We start from the raw sequence: 17,384 nt of genomic DNA, 5'->3' as shown, positions 1-17,384 counted from the left end.
GGGTTATCATATGAGGGACATTTGATGGCTCTGGGTTTGTGCTCACTGCAATTCAGAAGGATGGGGGGAAATCTCATTGAAACCTTTTGAATGTTGAAAGGTAGATGTGGAAAGGACGTTTCCCATGGTGGGAGAGTCTAGGACAAGAGGCCACAGCCTCAAGATAGAGGGGTGCACTTTCAAAACAGATGTGGAGGAATTTCTTTAGACAAAGGGTGGTGAATTTATGGAATTTGTTGCTATATGCAGCTGTGGAGGCCAGGTTGTTGGGTGTATTAAGGCAGAGATTGATAGGTTCTTGATTGGACACGGCATCAAAGGTTACAGGAAGAAGGCCGGGAACTGGGGTGGAGAAGAAGAAAAAAAAGGATCAGCCATAAATGAATGGCAGAGCAGACTCAATGGGCCAGATGGCCTAATTCTGCTCCTATGTCGTATGGTAATTGAAGTCTCATGACTCAAATCCTAGAATTTAAAGAAGCAGCTGCAGAGATTGTGGATGTTCAGTAAGCTCTTATTTGGTAAGTGTCCACTATTGTCATGAAGCTAGTAAATATTTGAGAAATGTCAGATGCTAGCATGCAGACACAAGGGATCCATTTAGGAAGGCTAGTAAGCTTCTATTTCTTCAGCACCCAACTGCCAAGAAATACTTCAAATGTCATTAAAGAATCCAGAACAGTGAATAAATTGCACTACTAAATCATATTTGGAATTAAGCCATTTCAGTTTAAGTGGTAACATAAAATAATATTGCTTTTATGAAAACGTACTCAGTGAATTTCAAGCGATATGCAAAATAGTTGTAAGCAAACCAAGATATCTTACAATTATATCACAAGAACAGTTCAGCTGTGGTTTTTGATCAGTAGCAACTCTTTTACATGACTGGCGTCAATATAGAATTATAGTATAAACAAAATTGTTACTTCAAGGGATAAGGTGGCAAAGTTTAACGATTTAAGTTTTATACACAGCATACTAAAGGCAATGTACATTATTTTTTGAGCAATCAGCATGATCAGAATCAGAATCAGACTTTATTCGCCAAGTACCTATGCAGATACAAGGAATTTACTTCCGGCAGATGTTGTCTCTCTGCTCATAACAATAATAATGATAAATATAAATGAAAATATAAATTGTACATACAGGTAGTGCAATCCAAGTAATAGTTAGCCGACAGTTAACCGGCAGTTAACTGTTCAGCAAAGTGACCGCAGTAGGGAAAAAACTTCTCCAGTGCCTATTAGTCTTAGTCTGGAGGGATCTGAAGCGCCTACCAGACGGAAGCAGATCAAACAGTCCGTGCGCAAGATGGGAGGAGTCCTTTATGATGTTCCCCGCCCTCTTCTTCAACCTGGAAGAGTACAGGTCCACAATAGAGGGCAGGGAGGCTCCAATAATGCGCTCGGCAGTCCTCACTGTGTGCTGTAGTCTGGTTCTATCCTGCTTGGTGGCGGCTCCAAACCACACAATGATGGAGGTGCACAGGACAGACTCAATGACTGCAGTGTAGAATTGCAGCAGCAATTCCTGAGGCAGACCATATTTCCTCAAGAGCCGCAGGAAATACATCCGCTGCTGGGCCTTCTTCAGGATGGAGCTGATGTTCTGCTCCCACTTCAGATCCTGAGAGATGGTGGTTCCCAGGAACCTGAAGTTCTCCACGATGGACACAGGGCTGCTGAGGTCTGTGAGGGGAGACATAGCGGGGGGATGTCTCCTGAAATCCACTATCATCTCCTTTGTCTTGAGCGTGTTCAGCTCCAGATTGTTCCGACTGCACCAGAGCGCCAGTTGGTCCACCTGCTGTCGATATGCAGACTCATCACTATTCTGGATGAGTCCGATGACGGTAGTGTCGTCTGCAAACTTCAAAAGCTTCACATAGGGGTTGGAGGAGCAGCAGTGGAGAGAGGACACACCCCTGGGGGGCGCCGGTGTTGGTGATTCGAATATCTGAGGTGACCTGTCCCATCCTTACCTGCTGACTTCTGTTGGTCAGGAAGCTGTAAATCCAATCGCAGAGGTCAGGTGGCACAGTAAGGTGAGACAATTTGGAGCAGAGGGTATGAGGGACGATGGTGTTAAACGCCGAACTGAAATCCACAAACAGCATCCGAGCATAGGTCCCAGGACGATCCAGATGTTGCAGGATATAGTGCAGTCCCAGGTTGACTGCATCGTCTACTGACCTATTTGCCCGGTAGGCAAACTGCAGGGGATCCGGCAGGCTGCTGGTGAGGGTCTTCAGGTGGTTCAACACCAAGCGTTCAAAGGATTTCATGACTACAGATGTCAGTGCGACAGGTCTGTAGTCGTTCAGTCCTGTGATGGTGGGTTTCTTGATGATGGTAGAGCGCTTGAAGCAAGTCGGAACCTCACTCAGCTCCAGAGATCTGTTAAAGAGCTGAGTGAAGATGGGAGCCAGCTTCCATCTTCAAAATGTCACTGATATACCCCATGGATGGTTTGCACACATCTTCCAAAACTCCAGCTCTCGCAGATGAGGAGATAGCAATCATAATCCTGCTACTCAGGAAAGAAGCTCTTTAAACTTCCAAACAGGGAAGCATAGCCACATTCAACATCTGAATTACTGATTTTGCTCCAAGGACCTTGAATGAAATGAGACGAATCTCGATCCAATTGCCTCAGCACAAACTGATGTGAAAATTGCTGCCAGGAGGAGACAGCAGAAATATGCAAAAACAGCAAGGTGTCCTTGCAATGTTGAGCCAGTTTATACACACAAGGGTTGGACAGATGTGCATTACAACAGACATGTTTGAGTTCACTGAGAGTTAAAACTGGATTTGATCCAGCACTGCAGAGTGCCAAAACAGATTGTGAAAAACAATGCAAATGTAACTTGGTATTGAATTAAAATTACAAATGTATGTCATTTAAATCCTTAAAGGACAAACTACTGTAACACCACCTGCAAAGAACATTTAGCAATATTTGATAACAATGATTTGGATTTACCAGAAGCTTACCTGACACGGAATACATTGCAGGCACTACACTTTCCTGTACGCTGATTTAAGATGACAGAAAATTCAACTTCATCTCCAGGCTGCAACTCCACTCCATCCAACACCTCATTCACACGGAAGAACAGCTTTTTACCATCACCAACTTCATAGTTAATGAATCCAAACTGGGAAAACACAAGTCACAATAATGTTCACTTCCCAAATATTCACATGCTTAAACAACCAATTACAAAGTAAACAAACTCCAATTCAGATTCCAATGCTTGAGTAATTTTTTTTCTGTAAAACAGTTTTTAGCAAAATATTGAGACCAAAAAGTACAAAAACATGGGAGTAAAAAACTGCAAGAGGCACCCAACCCTTTCCCTTCACTGTGATAAAAATGGTTATTGGAATTTCATAAATTGTGTTTTAAATGAAGTATTACATGCAAGGACAGGTTAGTATCAATTGCTATAATAGGGTGAAAGGCATCAGAAGATGGGTACTTGCAGATTGAATGGGACCGAGTAAAAGACTTGCCATTGTAGCAGCAGTACAGGCTGGAAGGCTACAATGTGCTCAAACAAATGTAGTATTGTTTCTCAAACCTGCATCACAACCAGAGGTCACAGACGTTAAAGTAGGATGGTGAATTAAAAAGGTATGCAACTGCAGAAAATCTCACTAGAGAATGCAAAACAGACATAGCAACTGAGAGTGTGGACTGGAGTCCGTGCAAGAGGAACTGTCACTAGCTGTTGACTAGAGCAAGACCAGGAAATTAGAAACTCGAATTTATGAACCTGTGGTGAATATGTGGATCTCATTATCTCAGACAACTGCGGAGGGCAAGTCACTGGGCTTATTTAGAGCAGTGATTGATAGGTTCTTGATTAGTCAGAGTGTCAAAGGTTATGGGGAGAAGGCAGGAGAATGAGAATCAGGTTGAGAGGGATAATACATCAGCCGTGACAGACCCAATGCGCTGAACTGCCAAAGCCTGCTCCTGTCTTGTGGTCTTCAGATACCACTCACCATGGAAGTGAGGATGGAATCAAGGTAGGAAGAAATGAGTTTACTACGGTGAGAGCATGCTGAAACAGTGAATTAACTTTAACAGTCCTACTCGTGGATTTGGAGATGGTAGGAAAGATGAGAGGGGATGAGGATGCATCAGAGTTGATGTTTCTTCTGCCGGTGCAATGTTCAATGCTTCCTGTATTGCTTTCCCCTTTACAAGATCAATTTGCTCAGCGTACCTGCCAATTTGTTTCCCCATTTTGCTTTTATGGAAGGAAGCAAACTTAAAAGTCAAGTCACTCATCGCCCAAGATATGTTTTTGTGTAGCAATTCCTTCAACTGATTCACAAGATTAAAAAATACTGCATATTTGGCACATTTTCAAGGAAATTATTAACTTGCATCTTAATTAGTCAATTTTATCCTTGGACATGGTAATAGAAATTAACACTTTTACTTAACATGACACTAAAAGGTTTAGGATTTGCTGACTGTCAGTGGGAATACAAATTCAGCAAAAGGTTCCTTTAATTTTCTGTGCTTGTTGGACAGGGAGGTGATGGAGCCAAGTTAGCAGTGCATGGACCTATTAGCGCAGTTAGTGAAACCTGCACCCCTCAATACACCCGTAAAAATCCAGTGCAATAATCCCATGGAAACCATTCCTGCAGGGCTACGCAGGATACTTTTGAGCAGCTCTTGTTAAAGTTTGATCTGTCTTTATTTTGTATGATTTATATTTTCTACAGTAAAAAGTCCTAAATGTCTTGCACTTTTCCATTGGGTCAGTAACCCTTAAGTAAAGATGTGCTGGCATTGGATTGGGTCCAGAGGCAGCTTTCAAGAATGATTGCAGGAATGAAAGTTAACTCTTGAGAAGCATTTGACGGTTCTAGGCCTGTATGTACTCATTGGAGTTTAGAGGAAAGGTGGGGGGGGGAGGGGGAAGAGAAGAGGAGAAATCTCATTAAAACTCATAGAAAATTGAAAAGTCAATTGAAAGGATAGAGAGAGGAAGTTTCAGACCAGAGGGTTTAGCCTCTGAATACAATGCTGTCCATTTAGAACAGATGAGGAAGTTCTTTAGGCAGAGGGTGTTGAATCTATGGAATTCATTGTCACAAGTGGCTGTGGAGGTGAAGTCACTGTATATATTTAGAGTAGAGTTTGATAGGCCCTTGATTAGTTAGGGAATCAAAGGTTACTGGGTTGAGAATAGGCTTGAGGGGAATAATAGATCAGCCATGATGGAATGGCAGGGCAGACTAGAGGGGTTGAATAGTTAATTATGTTAACTATGTCTTGAGGTCTTAAGGATAGAACTCATACACACTTGGAAAAGCATGGCCTGAACACAGACAATCAGAATGGTTGTATTGGGGGGCAGGTAGTTTACAAACTTAATTGAGCTCCGAGATGACGAAGTTGACTGACATAGACAGGACAGTGGTTGATGTCTTTGTGGATTTTACGGCATTTGGGCAAGGTTCCTCTTTGTAGGCTGGTCCTGAATATTAAGATGCACTGGATCCATGGTAACTCGGGAGTTTAGGCTCAGAACTGGATTGCTTACAGAACACAAATGATAGTGGTGGGTGTCATTCTGGTTAGAGGTCTGTAACTAGTGGTGCTCTGCGGTGATCAGTGCTGGGGCCTCTTACTTGGGATGTATATACATGACCTGGATGAAAATGTAAATGGACAGGATATTAAATTTGCAGATGAGAAAGATTGGTGGAGGTGGTTGACAAAGCATAGGGATCAGTTAGACATTGGCAGATTGGTGTTTAAATCAAATCCATTAGACATTGCTTGTTGGTTCAGTACCACATTACTACAACCGCCTCGTCAACAAACTTCAGTACTCTAAAAAGACGAGACCCCCTCAAGCAGCTCCCCAAACTATCAAGTCAGATCAAGTTAACACGTATTAAAGATTAGGATCAAGCAACAAACTCTCTATTGGTAAAATGTGCATCAATAAAGTGTTCAACTGGTACAAATGTCCTTTTCTACAAAAATCAGAATATTCACTCAATATGGCTAGATATCTTATTCAAGTTGACATAACAATCTGTCCATACAATTTAAATCCCAGAGCAGGGATATACCTGTTCTTTTTGCACTAAGCATCTCGCAGAAACTTCCATCCCAAGCTACTCAGGAGATTAGTAACTCTCATCTACAAGGTGAAGACCACAACACTTTACACAAAACAAACCAGTAAATCCTACATCTGTTGTCATCCTTAAAAACTTGTACTTGCATCGCACAACAATTAAAAGTCCAATATCAATGCCACATTTATGCAATAGAAGGCCACCCAAAATCCACTTCTGAACAAGCAGCTATGCCAGACTAACAAGCTTCACTCAACACTCGGAAAGATACTTGAATCATGGGTATGACCAATTCATTAGCTCATGGCCAATGCACTGCTGAATCAAATGTAAATACAAGCAATATTTGGATAAATAATAAAACATAATAACTGTACTCAAAAATCCCAGTAACAGACTGCCAATTTCCCACTTTCCATTCACTCAAGATTCTAGTCACCATGGCAACTGAATTACCAGATATGTCAACTGGAGACATGAAAGAACATGTTTATAAAAACTTTGCCACTATCACAAATCACTCAGTTATACTCCACAAATGTTTATCTGGACAAACAGGTTTTTATTTTTACCACTAGATAACAATGGGTTATTAAGTGACAGCCTTTTATGCAATCTCAGCATTTTTAAGGATCTTGGCCTATTTTATCTATTGGCTTCAATACTTTCCTCCACCTTCTCTCCCAACACTCGACCTAACTCTGTCTGGACACAATAAATTTCCTGTCAGTTCTATTTAACTACAAATATTAGATTGTACTAAATTAGCACCAAAGAAATTAGTCACACCAACTGTTAAAAATGAACATTTATTTTTAAATGCATATGGAGATTTCCACGCCTTGTGTAATTTATTGCTGCCCTTCAGGCAACTGTGCACTTGTCCACACAAACTATTCAGGAAGTTGTTGGCCTGTCCACACCTCATCAAATAAAAAGCACAAGTTTAAGTTGCTCTAATCGTCTGCTATTGTGGCAGAGTCTCACTGACAAACACAGGTACATATACCTGATTTAAATACAACAGATGTCAGAAATTTGACTGCCCGGGTGAAGTAAACCAAACATTAATTCTCACCTGGTCTTTTACACAGTCCACGGTGCCTTTTCGCAAAGGTGTGGCATTGTAGGCCAACTTTTGTCCTGTTTGAGCCACAGTGCATAGCTGGAACTTGATAGTTTCTCCCTTCTGAAGACAATCTGTTTTGTTTGCCAAACTGATTATGCCAAAAGGATATACTTCACCTTTCATAGTCCCTGCAAGAGTACATTCATAAATAAAGAGTATAAATATGACAATTTGTTGCATATCTTTAACATTTGTGAAAAATTCCTTGATTTTGTTGGTTCACTGTGCTTATTTAGCTATGGTGAAGGAAAACAAAAAAGTGTAGGCATAGTTGAAGAGCAGACTTGAAGCCAGAAGTGACTGGTGCATTATGGTTACGGATGTTTTTTTTAAAAAAAAGCCCTTTGCTTTTGAATGATTCTCTACATAAAATGGAAACACTGAGGGAACAGATGAGGGCTTTAGTTTACATTGAAAAATCACTGCATAGACTTGCATGTAACAAATAGCACAGCAAGACAACATTTTCAGGTTTGAAGATCAGAAAATTGAATGTGCGGCAAAAACAAACTGAAAACAACTAAACATTAATATTCTTTAGCTTTTGAGTACAAAGTAGGATTAAAGAACAGAATATCTAATTGAGAAACTCTCATGAGAAGAATGCCAAACTAATTTAGGTGTTTAGCCTGATTAATTTCTCAAACTGAGAAATCAGAATTTTGAAAGTTTTAATAGCAACTTGAGGAAAAAATGCTTTAGTACTGTAAACAAACACCCAATTGAAGTGGCAACCAAGTTTGTTAAGAGTTGCATTTAAAAGCAAATTGTAAAGGAATACAGGGAGATTGAGTTTAAGCACATGAAGTCACAAGCCATCAGTGGTGGTGTTGGAGGGGGGGGGGGGGGAAGATGAAGAAAACAGGATAATTAACTAAACTTTGGAAAAAGGGCCAGGGCTGGGAAATATTACAGGTGAAAATTAAAGTCCAAAAGAGTTTTAAACATTGAAAGTTATGAGGGGATCTGGGAACCAAATGCTAACGCAAGTTATTAAAACTGGAGTGAAAGCTGAAAACCACTTGATGCAGGAGTATTTAAAGAAACTGAAGTTTGCACAATAAAAGATAGCTGGCTGACTAGGAACAAAACATGGATGATATTTTAAACAGTTGTTATACACTAGAGCTAGCAGTTTGAGTCTCTTCCCCCCCACTACATTATCATTAGTCTTGCATTCCCACCCATATCCACAATCATATGAAATGCTCATAACCTTCTTTAACACTCAAAGGATAGATTCAGCAATTTTGAAATAATGTAGCCACACAAGAAATATTCACCTTCCTCCGTAATTTCAACAAGTCCCTGATACTCTGCCTGCTGTGGATCGACACTGCGCAATGGCCTCAACACTTTCCCAGTGTAGACTGTTGGATAGACTTCATCACTGGGACCATTTACTGCAAGTAGAAAACATTTCAAAATGGAGAACATAATAAATTGTCACAACCACCATTGAAATTGTAACAGCTGGCAGCAGAAAGAACCACTTACAGCAATATAAATTTCCCCAGATACACTTCCTCAGTTTTGAAACATGCCACACCAGTCAGTAATGGCAGATGCAAGGGTTCTGCAAACTTGCCACGATACTTTCAACTAAGATAAATCAAGGATACTGCGTCTATTCTTCCTGCAGTTAATACTAATCAAGGTTAACATTTGGCATCCTAAAATGATTTTAAGACAGTGTCTTTTTGTCAGACTAAATCACTATTGAGAATGAGATAAAACCGTGAAATAACAGAACAATTTTTAAAAGTAAATGAGATTCCAATACTGCATCTCATTTCTGTAGATTAGCACTAATGAATCTTTCTACTTTCAAAACATCAAACATTGGAACTCCAAGAACACTCCGATATTGCATTAGGAATTGCAGACTTCATCTTGTAAAGGGAATTTATATAGGTTCCTAAATTTACTTGGCAGCAGAAACTATTTGCTTCAAAGTTTCTAGTGCTTTAATTAAAAACTTCAATAAGCAAAACTCATTTCTGATAGTTCTGTGCAAAACATCTACCTTCTCTTTATATGAATTGTTACAAGGATAGATTGTGCCTGAATGCACTGTTTATACAAATTTCATTGAATGTTAACAGGCTACATGAACAAAGCAATCATGGAGACAACTTTTTTGTCAATCATCTTGAAAGTTTTATTGTTGATTTAACAAAGAAGGCAAGATACCAGCTATACCTCATCAGGAGTTTGAAGAGATTTGGTATGTCAACAAGTACACTCAAAAACCTCTATAGATGTACTGTGGAGAGCATTCTGACAGGCTGCATCACTGTCTGGTATTTGGGGGGGGGCGGGGGGGAATGCTACTGCACTGGACTGAAAGAAGTTGGCTCCATCTTGGGTATGAGCCCACAAAGTACCTAGGAAATGCTCTTTTCTCACTGTCACCATCAGGGAGGAGGTACAGATGCCTGAAGGCACACACTCAGCAATTCAGGAAGAGCTTCTTTCTCTGCGCCATCCATTTCCTAAATGGACATTGAATCCATGAACACCACCTCACTTTTTTAATATATAGTATTTCTGGTTTTTTTTGCACAATTTTTGATCTATTCAATATACGTACAGTGTAATTGATTTACTTATTCATTATGTTTTTTTTCCTTCTACAGGCAGTCCCCAAGTTACAAACATCCGACTTATGGACAACTCGTACTTACGAACGAAAGGAGGAGAACGCCGTCTGCCATTTTAAGTCGTTGTCGTTAACACTGTGTTGAGTGTGTAACTTTGTATTTTTCTTAGCTAGATTCACCCTGACCCACCCCCCCCCCTTTTCCAGTCAGCACCGCCCCCACTTGTCCCATTTAACCTTTCTCAGTGCGGTTGGACTTTAGGACCCGGAACAGCACAAGACCCGCTGCCCGCAGCTGCTGCTGTACTTTTTTTATTAAGTGGGATCATGAACAACAGCCAGATCAGAAATGCTGATCAAGTCAACTAGTTCCTAAAGAGAACTCTGATAGGCCAATCAGACAATTCACTGCTGCTCAGCAATAGAACAAAACCTGCAGTTTTCTGTTCCATTGACGGAAAAAAAATCGCGATTGAAAATAAAGTGGAAATAATAAAACATTTGGAAAGAGGTGAAACACCAGTCTTTGGAAAAGTGTTAGGCTACAGTCAGTCAATGATCTGAACTTTAAAGGTTACAGGTAAAGGATAAAGTGAGAATAATGGAGCATGTGAAAGGCCCTGCCCCGATGAAAGCTACAATTATTACTAAGCAACACAGTGGTTTAATTACTGAAATACATACATTTCTTAAGTCTCTTAAATGTATAGAAAAGTTAAATATATACTATATACTAAGACAAATGTTTGACTAACTGACGTTAAATAATACTGGATGTACCTGTTCCGACTTATGTACAAACCCGATTTAAAGACGGACTCAGGAACGGAACTTGTTCGTAACCCGGGGACTGCCTGTATATTATGTATTGCATTGAACTGCTGCTGCTAAGTTAGCAAATTTCACATCACATGATGGTGATAATAAACCCGATACTGATTCTGCTGTTCCTTCATAATTTTTTTTCACTCTTAATGCCAAAAAAAACTAACTTTTGAAAAACTCAGAACATGAAAGAGCCATCTATTTAGCATTTCCAAACGTGAAAACAAAGGAAACAAAAGCTTTGATAACTCTCAGCTGTTCCAAATGCAAATTTCAATCAAATTCTCACAATTTTAAAAACATTTTGTAAAAACATTAGTAGCATCATAATCACCATACTGTGATCCTCAGTGAACCAAGTTAGACATTGATACATTTGCACTTGAACGTTACAATCACTGATTGCAGGGCTTCCGTTTTGTTCAGGGAACGCCTAACATGTAAAGCACAAGTATTGTTCCTACATTTGCCCAAGGATATATGGTGTATCGGAAAGGTAGTTTAGTCAGCAGAGGGAGTGGTGTGGCCCTGTGTACAAGAAATAATATTAAATCATTAGAAAGGGATGACATAGGATCAGAAGGTGTGGAGTCGCTATGGGTTGAGTTAAGAAATGGCAAGGGTAAAAGGACTCTAATGACAGTTATATACAGCCTCTAAATAGCAGCCGGGATGTGGATGACAAATTACAGCAGGAGATAGAAAAGGTGTGCCAGAATGGCAACGTTACGAAAATCGCTGGGGTTTTAAAATGAAAGTGGATTGGGAAAACCAGGCCAGTACTAGACCTCAAGAGAGAATTTGTAGAATGACTTTTTAGAACAGCTTATTGTTAAGCCCACTAGGGGATCGGCTATGCAATGATATGGAGATGAGAGATTAAGGTTAAGGAACCCTTGGGAAACAGTGATCACAATATGATTGAGTTCACTTTGAAATTTGAGAAGGAGAAACTAAATTCAATGTGTCAGTATTTCAATGGAATAACAGAAATTACAATGGTATGAGGGGGAACTGGCCAAAGTTGACTGGAAAGGGCACTAGCAGGAAGGACAGCAGAGCAGCAATGGCTGGAGTTCCTGCAAAAATGAGGGAAGTGCAAGACAGATATATTCCAAATAAGAAGAAACTTTTGAATGGAAGAAGGACACTACCATGGCTGACAAGTGAAATCAGAGCCAAAGTAAAAGCAAAAGAGGGGGCATAGAAGGAAGCTAAAGCTAGTGGGAAGATAAGAGGATTGGGAAGCTTTTAAAAACTTGCAGAAGGATACTAAGAAGGTCATTAGGAAGGAAAAGATGAATTATGAAAAGAAGCTAGCGACTAATATCAAAGAAGATACTAAAACCATTTTAAAGTATATAAAGGGTAAAAGAGTTGTGGATAGATATAGGACAAATATAAAATGACACCAGAGATATTGTATGAGAGATGCAGAGATGGCAGAGGAACTGAATGTGCATTTTGCCCTCTTCACAGTGGAAGACATCTGCAGTATACATTCAAGAGTGTCAGGGAAGTGAAGTACGTGCAGTGAAAATTACGACTGAGAAGGTGCTCAGGAAGCTTAGTCTGAGGGTGGATAAATCTCCTGGACCTGATGGTATGCACCCTCGGGTTCTGAAGAAAGTAGCTGGAGAGATTGAGGTGGCATTAACAATGATCTTTCAAGAATCGATAGATTCTTGCATTGTACCAGATTACTGGAAAATTGAATAATGTTACTCTGCTATTGAAGGGTGGGAGGCAACAGAAAGGAAACTATAGACCTGTTAGCCTGACATCAGTGGTTGGGAAGTTGTTTGAATCGATCATTAGGGATGAGATTACAGAGTACCTGGAGGCACATGACAAGATAGGCCAAATACAGCATGGTTTCCTGAAAGCAAAATCCTGCAATTTTTTGAGGAAATTACTAGCAGGGTAGACAAAGGAGATGCAGTAGGTGTGTGAACTTGGATTTTCAGAAGGCCTTTGACAAGGTGCTGCACATGAGGCTGCTTAGCAAGATAAGACCCAATGGAATTACAGGGAAGTTACTAGTGTGGGTGGAGCATTGACTGATTGGCAGAGTACAGACAGTGGGAATAAAGGGATCCTATTCTGGCTGGCTGCTGATTACTAGTGGAGTTCCATAAGGGTCGGTGTTGGGATGTATGATGTATGACAATGATTTGGACTATGGGATTAATGGATTTGAGGCTAAATTTGCTGATGATACAAAGATAGGTGGAGGAGTGGGTAGTGTTGAGGAAACAGATAGCCTGCAAAGAGACTTAGATAGTTTAGGGGAATGGGCAAAGTGGAAAATGAAATACACTGTTGGAAAGTGTATGGTCATGCACTTTGGTGGAAGAAATAAACGGGTAGACTATTATTCTGACAGGGAGAGAATTAAAAATGCAGAGATGAAAAGGGACTTGAGAGCCCTTGTGCAGGATACCCTAAAGTTTAACCTCCAGGTTGAGTCAGTGGTGAAGGCGGTGAATGCAAAGTTAGCATTCAGTTCTAGAGGTATAGAATATAAGAGCAAGGATGTGATGTTGAAGCTCTATAAGGCACTCATGAGACCACACTTGGGAGTAGTGTGTGCCGTTTTGGGCTCCTTATTTTAGAAAGCATATACTGACATTGCAGAGGGTTCAGAGAAGATTCATGAGAATGATTTCATAATGTCTGACAGCTCTTGGGCCGTATTCCCTGAGTTCAGGAGAATGAGGGGGGAATATCAGACACATTCCAAATGTTAATAGGCCTAAACAGATTAGATATGGCAAAGTTATTTCCCATGGTAGGGGAGTCTAGGACAAGAGGGCACGACTTCAGGACTGAAGGCTGTCCATTTAGAACAGAGATGCGGAAAAATTACATTAAAGGGTGGTGAATCCGTGGAATTTGTTGCCACGAGTGGCAGTGGAGGCCAAGTCATTGGTTTATTTAGGGCAGAGATAGATAGCTTCTTGGTATGGGGAGAAGGCAGGGGAGTGGGGATGACCGGAAGAATTGGATCAGACTATGATTGAATGGTGGAGCAGACTCAAATGGGCCAAATGGCCTACTTCTGCTCTTATATCTTATGGTCTTATCTGACAAGAAAGTTCCTCAAAGTCAGGAGGCAATTGGTGAACTATTCATAGCATAGCCCATATAAATTTACATTACAGTCGAAGTACTTAAAATGTTCCATTGAAGGATTTTCCAAAGTTAGTACAACTACATGCCAGAACCTTCAATACAAAGATCCCAGTTTCAAGCTACTTCAAGAACTTGATTTCTTTTTAATATCTTTGCTTATTCATGTTTTAAAGCTCAAAATCTTGATTCTACTACATTTTCCTGAAGATTAACAGATCTCTCCTAAACCTTGACCTTCCTAACATCATACTACAATACATTTCATTTAATCGAACTATCTCAATTTGGAAGATCTTCCCTCAGTCCTTAATGTAAAGACTACAGGAAATCTTGAGAAGTCAAATCTTTCAGTTGTGTTGTTTAATGACTAGCACCACGCTCATTGCACTGTCCCTATTTATCCTTCTAACCCAATTGCACATTTAAAACTGTTGCAGTGAACCACATAGTTCACACATTTTACTTGTATATCTCACATAACAAAGATTCTATTGCTTTACCAGCTCAATTTCTCCTCATCTTTTATATGTCCACATATCAACACCAAAATACACATTTTAAAAGGAAAGAATGGATGAATCTCCCTACTGCATGACAAAGCAGGAATGAATACTTGGCCATAATAGCCTGTTTGGTGGAATCTGACAACCATGACTTGAGGGAGATTACTGTTCAGTTTACCAAATTTCCCATAAAAAAAGAAAAAATTTCAATGAAACAAAAATAAATTGCAGATGCCAGAAACCCATAATTGACATGAAAAATACTCCTCAGATCAGACAGCATCCATGGCAGGAGAGAGATTCAACGGAACTGAGGTGCAGGGTGGGTTAGGGGAGGGAACCTGATAGGGCAAGTACAGCTTTGCAATTGGATAAATAAATAGTAATGTATAGAGAGCAGAAACAAAATGCATCAATATTTCAAATGGATGAGCTATAGGAAAACTAGCCAGGCAATTCTGGTACAACCTGTAAGATTCAATGCACTGGGTTATAGAGTTCTGAGCTCAGTCTGACATCACTGAGGCCAAACAGAAAAAGCCATTGGATGCAAAGGCAAAGATTACAAGGATAGAACATGTAATGTTGATTTTTAGTTGAACAATGGCTATTTTAAAAATCTGAATGCAGCAAAAGGAAATGTGGATTGATTTTGGTAATGAAAACAGTATTCAGAATGTTTATTTTTTAAACTACTTTACTTGTCAGGTATAAATACAACTTTCTGATCAATACACTCAAAATATTTCCTAAAAGGAAAATTTGAATATCATTTTTTAAATGGATTTAGACTAACATAGCATAGTTTTTAAAAGCAAGCACAATAACAGAAAATAACCAGGTCACTGATTATAGATTTTATGTATACTTTACTGTTTATGGTTCTACTGGTTTTAGGTATTAACACGAGTGTAGTCGAGATAGAAACACGAACAACTTCAAGATATAACTGGCCTGCAGGTCACCTAATTGAATCTAGTTGTGACAGGTTTTGAATACAGAGCAGCAGGCCATGGAAACAAATCTGATTAGGTCAATTTTGGCCAAATTTTAAGCACTCAAAGCATATAGCTAATTAAGTCTTATTAAAATTGCTTCCTGACAAGCAATGAAATTTTATCCAACCATATTTAACCAAAAAGTGATGACATTTATCTGTTTCTTACCTGCTGTAATCTTGGCAACTTTTTCAGCACTCACTTTGTTTCCTTTCCCCTTTGACAAACTGTATTCTACAATGTCTCCAACTTCCAACTCATCAACATCACCCGAGAACTCACTAGGGATTGGAACATCAATGTACACAATGTTAGAAAAACGACAGCAATGCCCAAGTGTTGAAATGCATACAACATAGACATCTATACCCATTTTGGGCCAAGACCAATATATCAATATAGTCAAATACTGCCCACAAGAATGAATTAAGCCAGCTGGCTTAAAAAAAAACATTTAAATCATCCCACAATACTTGTATCCATGTCAAAGTAATCATTGTCAAAGTGCTTTCTAGGTTGTGCGCTGAGCCATTACAATTCAGACATACGCAGCCACAGTAACATTTCCTGTTTTATATACAACTATCCAGATCTACGGATTAAAAACAACAGCATTCCAAAAATTTCTTAGACTAATGCAAGAACATGCATCTTACTATATCATGCAGCCAAAAATTATTGAAGTATAGAGATTACTGAAGACAACATGCAGAAACATTTCCCCATGACAAATTGGCTGAAATAGCGAAAGAACAATGCAGTTTAAACAGGGAAGAAAGTCACGATGTGATATTCTACTTCACTTGCAATAATTTAGTTTGTTAAATTTTGTTGTTTGAACTGGAGTTCGATGTTGGGAACTCAAATGAATCAACAGATGGGATAACCGAATTGAAAACCACTACGCTACCAGAGGTGCCATTGTAGTGTGACTGTTAGTGTGACACTGTCACAGCTAAGGGCATTGGCGTCTGGAGTTCAATTCTGGTACTGTCTATGGGGAGTTTGCACATTCTCCCTGTGACCTCGCAGCTTTCCTCTGGGTGTCTGGTTCCTCCCACAGTTCCAAGGACAAACCAGTTAGCAGGTTAATTGCTCAATGTAAATTGTCCTGTGATTAGGCAAGGATTAAATAGGTGGGTCGCTGGGCTGCACAGCTCATTGAGCCAGAAGGCCTTGTTCCTTTCTGCATCTCTGAATAAAATTTAAAAAATAGAGGCAGTATCTACTAGTAGATAGCCACTAGTAACACTATGCTAGCAGCATCACAATGTTCAGTATGAAATAACTGGGCAGAAAACAACTTTGCAAATGTTGCTCGAGCACCAATGAAAAACTTGCTACATTTAAATTCACTCCTAGAATAGTGCCTTGAAAAATTATTCAGTCCCCACAAATATTTTCACATTAATGTACAATGGTGCAATACTGTGTATCACCTTACCAAGCCACCCAATTTGTTGATGTGGAAAACTGGAGGATCATCTCAATAATACCCGCTAAAGGTCCTACAGTATGGCAGATTTTCAACAGACCAAACCAGGATGAAGACAAAAGAGCATTAAAGGCAAATCAGGGAAATAGAGAAGCTCATCTCAAAAGCACTTGACAGAGGCTACTGTGACACCAACAGTCAGAGTGAACTGCAGAAGTCAGTGGCTGCAACTGGAGATGAAGTTCTTGCACAAAAAAGGCTAGATACTTTACTGATCCCAAAAGAAATTACACTGTCACAGTAGCATTACAAGTGCACAGATATACACATATTGGAAGGGAGGTATAAAAAATAAGTTACCTGAAAAATAAGATGTCAAGATTTACAAGTCAAAGATTAAAGATCTAAAAGACTTCCAGTTCACACTGAATAAGATGGTGGTGCAGTTACTGTATTATACAGTAATGGTGCACATCCCATTGCCCAGATAGAAATGATGGTAATATTGCACACTGTCTGCAGTAGCAAGCTCTGGGAAACAGAGGTTAATAACAGTCATCACTTCCCTAGCTTTTGGCTGACTCATTATAGAGCCTAATGGCCAAGGGTAAAAATGACTTGAAGCAGTGTAG

General features: G+C 39.7%; 1 protein-coding gene across 3 annotated transcripts in view; it reads right to left on the bottom strand.

Moving 5' to 3' along the window:
- Positions 1-17,384, bottom strand: part of csde1 (cold shock domain containing E1, RNA-binding) — a 112,553-nt gene that overhangs the window by 12,724 nt on the left and 82,445 nt on the right. For all 3 annotated transcript variants that reach the window (XM_073053961.1, XM_073053962.1, XM_073053963.1), the window contains 4 exons: positions 15,486-15,598; positions 8,538-8,657; positions 7,204-7,382; positions 3,003-3,166 (listed from right to left, as the gene is read on the bottom strand). In XM_073053961.1, the coding sequence (XP_072910062.1) occupies positions 3,003-3,166; positions 7,204-7,382; positions 8,538-8,657; positions 15,486-15,598 (576 nt within the window). The remainder of the gene's footprint in view (positions 1-3,002; positions 3,167-7,203; positions 7,383-8,537; positions 8,658-15,485; positions 15,599-17,384) is intronic.

This window comes from Hemitrygon akajei, chromosome 8 (assembly GCF_048418815.1).
Source record: "Hemitrygon akajei chromosome 8, sHemAka1.3, whole genome shotgun sequence".
NCBI classification, from domain to species: domain Eukaryota; kingdom Metazoa; phylum Chordata; class Chondrichthyes; order Myliobatiformes; family Dasyatidae; genus Hemitrygon; species Hemitrygon akajei.
This window is presented reverse-complemented; position numbering and strand designations above follow the sequence as displayed.